The sequence below is a fragment of the Salminus brasiliensis genome, chromosome 6 (genome assembly GCF_030463535.1).
Source record: "Salminus brasiliensis chromosome 6, fSalBra1.hap2, whole genome shotgun sequence".
Taxonomy (NCBI): domain Eukaryota; kingdom Metazoa; phylum Chordata; class Actinopteri; order Characiformes; family Bryconidae; genus Salminus; species Salminus brasiliensis.
In genome coordinates, this window is record NC_132883.1 from 4,300,997 (window position 1) to 4,313,050 (window position 12,054).

The window sequence follows — 12,054 nt, forward strand, 5'->3', positions numbered from 1 at the left end:
AATACCTGTTGGGTGTGTGACGGGATTCACAGATTGAGAAGAGGAGGTGATACAGTGCAGTGAGGGTCTCGTTGGATGTGTGGAAATTGGGTCGCAAAGCAGATACAGTTAATGATTGGCTGAATTTGGGCGTGGCCAAAGTCCACATTGTGCAGGAAGTAGCTGAATCTGCAGGTGTATGGAAGCTTACGGTCATATGGGTCTACCAGCAGTGGCAGAAATCCCAGTCTACAGGAAATCCTCATCATTCTTGAGCAGAAGTGAGCACTAGCCTCTTGCGTACCACTCTGCTCCATATGTTAATGGTCTGCACTTCCCTGCAGTTGGTGATGAAGAACCTGCTCTGACTTCTAGAAGCAGTTCTTGCCTGGAAGCGAAGCAATTTGCATTCACAAGCCATGAAACACGGCGGCCAGTTCTGTCTTTCGAACCCAATTCTGAGGAGAATGTCCTGTAGGCTGGGATTACTGCCACTGCTGGTAGACCAGTATGACCGTAAGCTTCCATACACCTGCTACTAACTAACTGGAGCACATTGGACTACCAGGTGTCCTAGATAGAAGTTTTATTCATCAATAATCAACCTGTTACCAGCATTTTCATCATTGTGAAGCTCAGTTAGTTTTGCAGTAGTGTCTGTTATTTTAACCTTTGAATCACCCCCCCAACGCCAACGCCAACACCAACGCCAACACCCCTCTGAAACAACATGTGAACATAATAGAAGCTGCTCTCTGGCCTGCATGAATCTCTCACTCATTACATATTATGGGATGCTGTAAAAGCTTGAGATAAATATAGGACGGTGGAAAAGCTGCACAGAAATCCTGTTTGTTTATTTATTTATTTTATTTATTTATTTAAAGTGCATGGTCTAGTTTCATCTTCATGTGAACGTCACTGTATTTTTCTAATTGAATGTTCTTTTTAAGTGGTCAGTTTGCTCTTGGCCACGTTCGGCTGTGTGTGTGTACGTGTACGTGTGTGTTTGAGAGACAGAAAAAGGAGGGTGGAGAAAGCGGCGCTCTGATTAAAAGCAGATTGGAGAGTTTCCTGTTGTAGCGTGCCAGCAGAGTGCCGAGGCTTCTCCCTCTCCTTCTCCTTTCTCCTCTTCACTTCAGAGGCTCACACACTCCTCTCATGAACGTCATGGTGGACATGGACAGTGTTTCATGTGGTCTAATCTTAAAGGGCTGATCGTAAAAAGAGCTAATCTGCAAGGGAATCTGCCTGCATTTGAGTCTCGTTTCTTATATAAACCCTTCTGGATATGAAAGCTGAGCTTCAGAAACGGCCTGTTTTGACCTCGTCGTGGTTGTGAGGTCACAACTACATGCACATTTTCGTGGGACTGGCTGGACTCAAGAGTTTAGCTCTGCACAGTCTTGTTGAGTGTTGTTCCTGTACGTTTTGAGTTATTGGAGTGGAAGACGATGAAACGCTGTGGTGGTCCCGACTTTCGGGAAGCAAATGTGTCTTAAAAACCTTCCAAAGATCCACTAATCCGGAAGGGCCGACTGAAATCAGTGAAATTTGAAGGTTTCAGTCAGTCTAGTTTGTTCTGCCACGGTTCAGCCCAGACTGTTCGTTGAACGAGGCACAATACAGGGCAGCCAATCACATTCTGTAAGTCCAAAAGTTTGTGGACACCCCTACTGATGAGTACACAGATGTGCAAATGCATACACGCAGTTTGTCTAGTCCCTGTAGAGAAGCAGTACAGCCAATAGAATAGGACTAAACATGAACCTATTGGCACCATGCTGCCTAATGCCAGGACTTGGGGACTCTCTTGTCGCTGAATACAATCAAATCCTCACAGCAATCTTCCTTGGACAGTAGAGACAGTTACTCCAACAAAAGCAGGATCAGCTCTTTTTAATAGCCTTGATTTCTTGATATGATATGAATCAGCAGGCGTCCCAATACTTTTGTCATTTCATTAATTCAGGTTGGTTGTTTGTTTGTTTGTTCAGTAAAATCAGCTTTGCACCCTTTAAACCAGCTTTTCCCTCCCTCTCTCTTTTTCTCTCTCTTGGGTTCTCTTTCTAGGCGGAGGGTGACCGTTTGCCCCCAGGTCACACGGTCAGTCAGTTGGAAACGTGTAAAATCCGAAGTATCCGCGCAGGAACACTGGAGCGGCTTGTGGAGACGCTACTAACAGCCTTCGGCGATAATGACCTCACCTACACCAGCATCTTCCTGTCCACATACAGGGCCTTCGCCAGCACCCAGAGCGTCCTGGAGCTGCTGCTGGACAAGTGAGTGTGTGTGTGTGTGTGTGTGTGTGTGTGTGTGTGTGTGTGTGTGTGTGTGTGTGTGTGTGTGTGTACGTTTGTGTGTGCACGGTAGCGACCTCCTGCGTAACCGTTTCCATACCTCAGAGCTGAAGATGCTTCTGTAAAATCTGAGGACATCGGAATTTGTAGTCAAATAAAGAAGATAATGGGAGCTTTGACCCGAGAATCACTGGTTTGGATCCCGGGTCAGACTACCTGCCATAGGAGTCTGCTGGCCGATGTGTCAGAACTTGGCACTTTCATCTGAGCCTGTTGGTTGTCAGGTGATGCTGCATTGGCAGCAGTTTGAAAAGAGGTGGTGACTGGTTGCACATGTGTCAATCCATACCCTCCCAGTGCCAGGAGCATTACATTGGGGAGAGTACTATCAGGTGGGTTGGGTAATTAGGGGAGGAAATTACCCTATAATAGGGAGGAGAGTAATTATTTTATTTTTATGAAGAGGAGATCAAAAATCTATATTTAAAAACCCAAATTATACAAAATAAATACATTTTGTAAAAAATTGTGTAAAAAAATTACAATAAATAAAGTTCACTCTAACCAGTTCTCCTCTCTCATGGAGTCTAGTATTATTTAGAGTTCTCCTCAGATCATCATCTGGTTTGGTGGTAAATCAGGGCTTAATGATGGTAAATCAGGTGAGCTGCTGCTGCTGCTGCTGCTGATGGAGTTGAACACATCCTCCACGCTGTGCTGGCTGGACTGGGGGGCGTCCAGGAGAAACCTGGAGGAACCGAGCTCTGTTCTTCAGACTAGCTCACAGACAAGATCTCACTACTTTCTCTCTTCAGAATGAGAGAAGTCTACACAGTACTGTATGTTCTGAAAATCGTTAACAGGCTCCATGTGTGTCCAGATTTTGGACGGTGTGTGCATACCTCACACGGGCATGTAATTCAGCCTAAACAAAGCAGATGGGCTGGATGCAGTGGAGGCTAGTGCTAGTTGTTGTTTACAGAAATGCTGGTGTTCAGCCAAACGCTTGTTCTGAAAAGGAACGCTGCTGATACAACCGGCAGAATGCCAGTGCTTCATAAAGCTGGGGACGGGACACACACGGTGTATTTGTGTTTTCCCTGCTCTGACTGATTCTGCTCATAAAGCTCTTCACGGCTGCCCAGTGAGTTTAATTAGGTGTGTTGGAGCAAGAGAAACACGCAAGTGCTCAGTGTGTGTGACCTTCCCAGGACACAGTCCAGTCATTCTAGGGAGTGGTGCTCGGTTGTGTTTGTCTATGGTGGAAATAAACTGTCAGACTGGGATTTATTCTTGGTGCAGTATACACTGGTATAACACACTTATAGTGTTCCCCTTCTGTTTCTCATTTGTTCACCTGAGATGTAAAATGATTATATTATTATTATATTATTATTGTAATAATGCTATTTTTTAACAGCAGCAAATAATATCTGGTCTGTCCACTACTAATTCATCCTCACAGTGCACCAGAAAACTGGACTGTAGTCATAGGTGCTCCAAAGGCTGTGGCTTATGTGTGTGTGCGTGTGTGTGTATTCTGACAGATACGGGAACATGGAGGACAGTAATGGAGAAAGCAATCAGCACCAAGCAGGAGAAAGCAGAGGAGCTGTGAGAACGTGAGTGATGTTTAGTTTTGGTCTACACTCGTCACACTGCAGTAGTACTGATCCACTCCCTGCAGTAGTACTGTAGTACTGATCCACTCCCTGCAGTAGTACTGTAGTACTGATCCACTCCCTGCAGTAGTACTGTAGTACTGATCCCCTCCCTGCAGTAGTACTGGTCCTCTCCCTGCAGTGGTACTGGTCGCCTCCCTGCAGTGGTACTGCTCCACTCCCTGCAGTAGTACTGTAGTACTGCTCCACTCCCTGCAGTAGTACTGTAGTACTGCTCCACTCCCTGCAGTAGTACTGCTCCACTCCCTGCAGTAGTACTGTAGTACTGCTCCACTCCCTGCAGTAGTACTGTAGTACTGCTCCACTCCCTGCAGTAGTACTGCTCCACTCCCTGCAGTAGTACTGTAGTACTGCTCCACTCCCTGCAGTAGTACTGTAGTACTGCTCCACTCCCTGCAGTAGTACTGCTCCACTCCCTGCAGTAGTACTGTAGTACTGCTTCACTCCCTGCAGTAGTACTGAGGTACTGGTCCACTCCATGCAGTAGTACTGAAGTACTGGTCCACTCCCTGTGGTAGTACTGGTCCCCTCCTTGCAGTAGTACTGGTCCGCTCCCTGCAGTAGTACTGATCCACTTGGTTCAGTTTCTGTTCAGTATTCGGAGGTGCTCTGTAATACAGTACCTCTGCTATATTGACAGCAACATTATTATCCATTATCATCTGCCAAAACTTTTGCCGTATTTGCATCCCAACTCAACTCTGCTGACCTATTCTGTTCTGTTCTATTCTATTCTGTTCTATTCTGTTCTGTTCTGTTCTACTGTCAGCAATAATTCCACTTTGATCATTCGACTGTATGTTTGCTGTACTATTTGCAGTAATTCCAATCCATTTATTGAAATACGTCTCCTGTACACTCAGCAGTGATTCTATGCTTCACTGTAGTAATTACACAGCAGTCCTTGTGTTCCTCTAAATAGATTTCCTAATGTCCATGTTGGCGAGGTGGCCGCGTTCCATGGAAGCACCCAAAAACGCTGTGACAGCATTTTATTCAAACGTTTCTAGACAATTTAGAGGAAATTGGAGACTGCGGAAGTTACGGGTAACACCGAAAGGCTGCTGTGTGACTCACAGATGATTCGTTCATTCGCATAATTTTCATTCACTTAAAAATATATGATTCAGAAAATACTGACAAGTTATTGTGAAATATTTTAACGCTCTAATTTCTCAACTCTTCTCTCTCAATACTGTGCAAAAGTTTTAGTCCCCTCTGGCAATTAAAATGAAGAAATCTCTTTTATCTGCTCAGTAAATCACTGATATTAGAATAAACACTAATAATAAGAATAACACTCCTACAGAAGGTGGTGGTGGTTCTCCATCACTGTGTTCATCATCAGAACATCTCCAAAGTTCTCCTCTCTCATGGAGTCTAGTATTATTTAGAGTTCTCCTCAGATCAACACCTGGTTTGGTGGTAAATCAGGGCTTAATGATGGTAAATCAGGTGAGCTGCTGCTGCTGCTGCTGTTGTTGCTGATGGAGTTGAACACATCCTCCACGCTGTGCTGGCTGGACTGGGGGGGGCGTCCAGGAGAAACCTGGAGGAACCGAGCTCTGTTCTTCAGACTAGCTCACAGACAAGATCTCACTACTTTCTTTCTTCAGAATGAGAAGCTCTTGTTTCTCCTTTTTACTGGATTTACATTCAGCTGCATCTGTTCTGATAAGATCTGGAGCTTCTGTGATTAGGTGCCGAAAGCTTTCTTTGTTTTCAGCTTCTGTAGAAATGCATTCATTATTTCTCTCTCTTTCTCTCTCTCTGACCCCCTGACCCATCCCCTGCAGTGCGTTAGCGTCCATCCTGCGAGCATGGTTGGATCAGTGTCCCGAGGACTTCCAGGAACCACCATCGTACCCCTGCCTGAGCAGGGTGTTGGGCTTCCTGCAGAAGGCCATGCCCAGCTCTGAGCCAACGCGCCGGGCGCAGAGCCTGCTGGAGCAGCTGCAGAGCCAGGCCAGCCTGGAGAGCGACGCTGAGGGTCAGTGTGTCTGTCTGTCTGTCTGTCACTCTGCCTGTCCACCTGCTGCCCTGCTGCTGAACGTCCGTTTATCCATCTGTCTGTTAACCCAGCACCTCTCAGTCCTCAGGCTCACCTGTTTTGCTTCCCCTCTTCCTGTTTTTTCTGTCTCAAATAATCTGTTCGCTTCATGTTTACGTTAACTCCGTCCGTCCGTCCGTCCGTCCGTCCATCTGCCCACGCCCTGCAATATGTCAACAAACTTTTCCTGCTCTTCTCAAATCTGTTCTCACCCCTCCACCCCATTACCACAGGAGGTTTTCATGGCAACAGCCCTTTCTGCCTGGGAGAGGATGAGGAGGTGGAGATCGAGGTGCAGGAGGACTTTCTGACCTTTAGCGCCGACCTGGTGGCCGAACAGCTCACCTACATGGACGCGGTGAGGGGTCCTTTCCTCTGCATGCACACTTTACCATAACATCTGGGGAAAGAGTGGAATTTTAGATTATATATATAATGTATATATGGACAAAAGTATTGGGACACCTGCTCATTAATAGTTTCTTCTGAAATCAAGCGTATTAAAACGTGTTGATCGTGCTTTACTTGGAGAAAAGCTTTGTACTAGATTTTGGAGGAGCATTGCTGTGAGGGTATGATTGCATTCAGCAATATAGGTGTTAGTAAGGTCAGGATGTTGGATGATCAGCACCCCACCTCATCATCCCCGACTCCCCAACTCCTCCCAAAAGTACTGGATGGAGCATCACCACCATCATTCAGAGAACACAGTTCTTCTGGAGGGCTTTATACCCCTGAAACCCAAACCTGGCATTAGGCCTGGTGCCATATCTGCTCCAGAGAGTCTGCTTGTATTGACAGTACTTCTCAGCATGGACTGGACAAGCTGTATGTATGTGTGCATTTGCACATCTGTGTCAGCAATGGGTGCAATTTAAAGTAGCTGACTGCATTCATTAGAAGGGGTGTCCACAAACATTTGGTTGTGTAGTGGAAATATAACTTGATGACTTACTGATACTGATATGATCCACCTGTATGGCTTATTTAATTACTTCTAATTACTTAAGTAATTGTAAATATTATTTGTGTATAAGTACTGTGGAGCTCTGCTGTGACTGACGTTGTACCATGTCTCTTTTAGCTGCTGTTTAAGAAGGTTGTCCCTCACCACTGCTTGGGCTCCGTTTGGTCTCAGCGGGACAAGAAAGAGAACAAGCAGGCCGCACCCACCGTCCGCGCCACCATAACCCAGTTTAACGCTGTGGCCGGCTGTGTGGTCAGCACCGTCCTCCGCCAGCGTCACCTACGACCACACCTGCGGGCTCGCATCCTCCAGCGCTGGATTGACATTGCACAGGTGCTGATGCTTTTCTTAGCTCCACTGGCTTTAAACAGAAGCTTGCTTTTAAATAACGTCATATTTGGTAACTGGGTCAAAATGAAACCCATTGCTGGCCCAGATGTGCAAATGCACACTCACACACAGCTTGTCTAGTCCCTGTAGAGAAGTACTGCTAATAGAATACCAGATAACCATGAACCACCATGCGTAATGCCAGGCGTGGGCTAGAGAGGGGTATAAAGCCCCCCAGCATTGAGCTGTGGAGCAGTGGAAGAACTGTGTTCTCTGGAATGATGATGATGGTGGTGGTGGTGCTCCATCCAGTACTTTTTCGGATTAATTTGAGAGTTAGGGGTGAAGAGGTTGGGTGGGGTGTTGATCATCCAACATCCTGACCTCACTAATGCATAAATCCTCACAGCAATGCTCCAGAATCTAGTAAAAAGCCTTCTTCCCTGGACAGTAGAGCCAGTTACGCAAAACTTATTTTAATCCTCTTGATTTCAGTAGGTGTCCCAATACTTTTGTCCAAATAGTATGGCTGCAGATTGGTTCTAGCTATCTGTCCAGTGTTTCTAGATGTGTGAAGCCTTCTTTTGTCTTCTCAGGAGTGTCGGATCCGTAAGAACTTCTCCTCTCTCAAAGCCATCGTCTCGGCCTTGCAGTCCAACCCCATCTACAGACTAAAGAGAGCCTGGGCCTGCGTGCACAAGTGAGTTTCCAGTCTCCAGCACCCCCGGTTCCTTATCTGAAATTATTTTAACAGCACTTCCTCACAGCTACTTCCTCTTAGGATTGTCCATTTTGTGGAGAGCGCTCTGTGTCTTCACATTGTAATTTTGGCTCTAATTTTGGCAAAAAGAAGGGCTCCAGATTTGCAGCAAGTTTTTTTTTTAGCTCTGATCCAACAGAAAAGCCACTTTTGGTTCCTTCAAGAGAGTTTCAGTGGAGGGTTCGTAATGTTCTGGCTCTTCACACGAACGTCTCGCCACGCAACAAGCTGTGTGAAAGTCGTATACCAGTTAGGGTCTTTATCTAACCGTACATAAACTGTACAGGTGCGTCCACACCATCTCTCCTACTACTGGTACCGAGAAGGGTACCAGCGGTTTCACACGGTTTGGTTTACTCCACAGTTTGGACCTCAACAGCTGTTGACCTACAGTTAACAGCTAAAGGTTTCTGGGTTGCATGTGCACACATGCCCGGAGCGGTGGGCAACCATTGCTGTGGTGCCCAGGGAGCAGAGAGGGTGAAGTCGGGGTGGGGGGTTTTGCTCAACGTCCCAACAGCGTCAGCTTGCCGAGCCCGGGTATCGAACCTACAACCCTGTCATCAGTAGCCAGAAGCTCTAACAGCTGAGCCACCACTGCCCCTACTTGTAAAATTACCGCATTTACCCTAGTAGCACCTACCGTGTGAGTGCAGGAACCGGACCGTGGCAGTTCAGTGCATATACACTTACCATCACGACCTTAGTTCTTTGTGTAATACTATAGAAAACCCATGCATGTCATGTAAACCCTTATAAAGGTAAAGGAACCTCCATGTATTGAAAAAGCTCTAGATAGGACCCCTCAAATTGATACCAGCTGTTAAATGAACCGTTTGACAAAGTGCTGTTCTGACATCTCTCACTTTTTTTCCATTGAGTGTCCATTGAGTCCTGCACCTCTTTCTCCTCTGCAGAGACAGCATGCAGATGTTTGAGGAGCTTTCCGACATCTTCTCTGACCACAACAATTACCTGACCAGCCGAGAGCTGCTGATGAGGGTGAGCGCTAAAATGCTGAAGGCTTTATCTTCTCTCTGGAAGGTCATCAGTTGAAGTTTACTCGTTATACTACAGTGGTTGAGCTCCTCTCTTAAAATGATGAAATGGCTTATCTGGGGGAGGTGGTCTGTGTGGTTGACTGGTGTCACAGGCACAACTTGTTAAGCCGGGGTATCGAACCCACAACCCTGTCATCAACAGCCCAGAGCTCTAACTGCTGAGCCACCACTGCCCCTACTTGTGAAATTACCGCATTTACCCTAGTAGCACGTGCACCATGTGACTGCATGGAACACTGCTGTGAGGATCTGATTGCAGTTTGCCTCAAGAGCTTGTTAGTCAAGTCACGATGTTGGATGATGATGATGATTATGATGATCACCACCCCACCTCATCATCCCCAACTCATCTTAAAAGTATTGGATACCACCACCACCTCCATCATTCCAGAGAACACAGTTCTTCCACTGCTCCACAGCTCAATGCTGGGGGGCTTTACACCCCTCTAGCCCACACCTGGCATTAGGCAGCATGGTGCTCTTAACTTATTGCTCTAGGTCACATGGGGTCTCATTTACCTCATTTAATGCACTTATAAGCAACAATTAATTAATGAATTAATATTTTTAATGAATAAGAAAATATCAATTGTTAATCATTTATAATATCAACATGCTAATAACTCTTGTCCCCCCCCCCCAACAGGAGGGAACGTCCAAGTTTGCCAATCTGGACAACTGTGCCAAAGAGCATCAGAAACGCTCCCAGAAGAGACTCCAGCTGCAGAAAGATGCGGTAAGTCGAGGGCGTGTGATGGCGTGCCTCAGGTTCGGGTGTTGGTGGGTTGGATTGTTGGTGGGACGTTGGATCACCTTGGTTGAAGTGTAATCTGTTGGGTTTCCTCTAGGGGGCCATGCAGGGGACGATTCCTTACCTTGGCACGTTTTTGACTGACTTGACCATGCTGGACACGGCGCTGCCCGACCTGGTAGAGGTAAGACAGACTCACTGGTCCTGATGTTAATGAAAGCAACTAATAAGCATCAGCTGATACGTTATTGAACACGCTGCTCTGAAATGGTAGGGGCTTGAGAATGTTTGGAGGCATTTGATCTTCACTGTGGGTCTCGTTCTCCCTTTCACAGGGTGGTCTGATCAACTTTGAGAAGAGGAGGAGGGTGAGTGTTGTCTCTCTTTGCAGACCAGCTTGAGTAATAGCCTTAAAGAATATGCGGTGGTATTCTCTCTCTCTCTCTCTCTCTCACTCACTCTCTCACTCTCTCTCTCCCTCTCCAGGAGTTTGAGGTGATCGCTCAGATCAAGCTCTTGCAGTCTGCCTGCAACAGCTACTGCCTCAACCCTGACCCTGCGTTCCTGCGCTGGTTTAAGAACCAGTCCCAGCACACTGAGGAAGAGAGGTACAGACTCTCATCTGTCCCATATGTCTTACCCCCACCAGTCTGGTACCACCATCCACCTCTAGCTGAAATATACAGCACACACCTGAAACTGACTGTGACCTGTTGTCTTGTAGTTACGCTCTGTCCTGCGAGATCGAAGGTCTTGGAGACAGCAGTCCAACGTCGCCCAAATCCCGCACCAGCATGGTGAAAAGGCTGAGTCTGTGAGTGTGCCGTGGCTTCAATATATATAACTGCAGTGTCCAATAGATCAGTACAGCAGTGGTACACAGGACTTCGGCTAGTGTTTTAATAGAGGCCTGGCTCCGATTTTCATTAATGGGGAACATCTGGGTTTTATTGCTAGATATAATGAATGTAGATATTGTATTATCGTATCAAATTTTCATAATATATATAATAAATATACGTTATTAATGCACTTGGCTCAACCTTCTTGCTCTCATTCAGGCTTTTCCTGGGGACGGATGCCACGGCTGCAAGCTCTCCAGTGAGGGAAACGCCAAGATCACCACCTACTGGCAGCTCAGGGGAGAGCATGGACTCAGTCAGTGTGTCCTCCAGTGACTCAAGCCCCTCGGACAGCGAGGGCATGACGCCTACACACACACTTCACTCACAAATGAAGAAGGTATGTGCTTGAAGCCGATCCTGATTAACACATACCTGCATGTAACTTTTAATTAATCTGGGGATTCTGGAAACTGCTATTTATGAATAATTTATTAATATTAATAATAATTAATTATAATAATAAAAGCAGTGAACCGTTAAAGACTGATTTAACAGGGTTAAGCCTGTTTCCTCCTCCTCCCATCATGCCAAACACCCCTTAACTATGTAAAATCTGAGCCTGATCTAAAATCCCATCTCTCCTCCAGATGTCCGAGTCTTCCTCCTGTACCTCTCTCCATTCCATGGACACCTCCTCGTCCTCGGCTAGCGGTCCAGCATCCCTCGCCTCTCCGACACTACCAGTCTCCACCCTCTGCAGTCATCGCCGCTGTGCCTCACTCACTCCTCTGTCCCCATCCTCGCCCTGCTCACCCTGCCTGCCCCCCGCATACAACACCCAGGCCCACGACGCCTGCATCATCCGAGTCAGCCTGGAGCAGGGCAACGGGAACCTCTACAAGAGCATCATGGTTAGTTGCTGGCTGTTGGTGTTTTTGGAGACATGTGTGTTAATGCATATTAATCATACCTGCATAAGCTATAAGGCTTATTACCTGTTCTCTTACCTTCTCCAGCTGACCAACCAGGACAAAACTCCAGCAGTGATCGGCAGAGCCATGGCTAAGCACAACTTGGACGAGGAGCAGGCAGAGGGCTATGAGCTGGTCCAGGTCATCTCTGATGAGAGAGGTAATTTAATCATCCTATGGCTGATATGACTTTACATATACAACAATAATAATAATCATAATAATAATAATCAGAGGCACAATACCTCTTTTTTTCTTAAAGTATTAAAATAAGGACCCAGCACACCATTCTCCCAAGACTACATTATCCTGTTCCCTGCCTGTGTAAAATGATTCAAATATAAATATACTCCTTCTA

At 46.4% G+C, this 12,054-nt stretch overlaps 1 protein-coding gene across 2 annotated transcripts in view; it reads left to right on the forward strand.

Annotated features, from left to right (window-relative positions):
• Nucleotides 1-12,054, forward strand: part of rgl1 (ral guanine nucleotide dissociation stimulator-like 1) — a 51,335-nt gene that overhangs the window by 35,210 nt on the left and 4,071 nt on the right. For both annotated transcript variants that reach the window (XM_072681372.1, XM_072681373.1), the window contains exons 3-17: nt 2,053-2,261; nt 3,827-3,901; nt 5,758-5,951; nt 6,245-6,369; nt 7,096-7,311; nt 7,905-8,008; nt 8,986-9,070; nt 9,776-9,865; nt 9,978-10,064; nt 10,216-10,248; nt 10,367-10,488; nt 10,605-10,694; nt 10,942-11,122; nt 11,373-11,636; nt 11,742-11,856. In XM_072681372.1, coding sequence (XP_072537473.1) covers nt 2,053-2,261; nt 3,827-3,901; nt 5,758-5,951; nt 6,245-6,369; nt 7,096-7,311; nt 7,905-8,008; nt 8,986-9,070; nt 9,776-9,865; nt 9,978-10,064; nt 10,216-10,248; nt 10,367-10,488; nt 10,605-10,694; nt 10,942-11,122; nt 11,373-11,636; nt 11,742-11,856 — 1,990 coding nt within the window. The remainder of the gene's footprint in view (nt 1-2,052; nt 2,262-3,826; nt 3,902-5,757; nt 5,952-6,244; nt 6,370-7,095; nt 7,312-7,904; nt 8,009-8,985; nt 9,071-9,775; nt 9,866-9,977; nt 10,065-10,215; nt 10,249-10,366; nt 10,489-10,604; nt 10,695-10,941; nt 11,123-11,372; nt 11,637-11,741; nt 11,857-12,054) is intronic.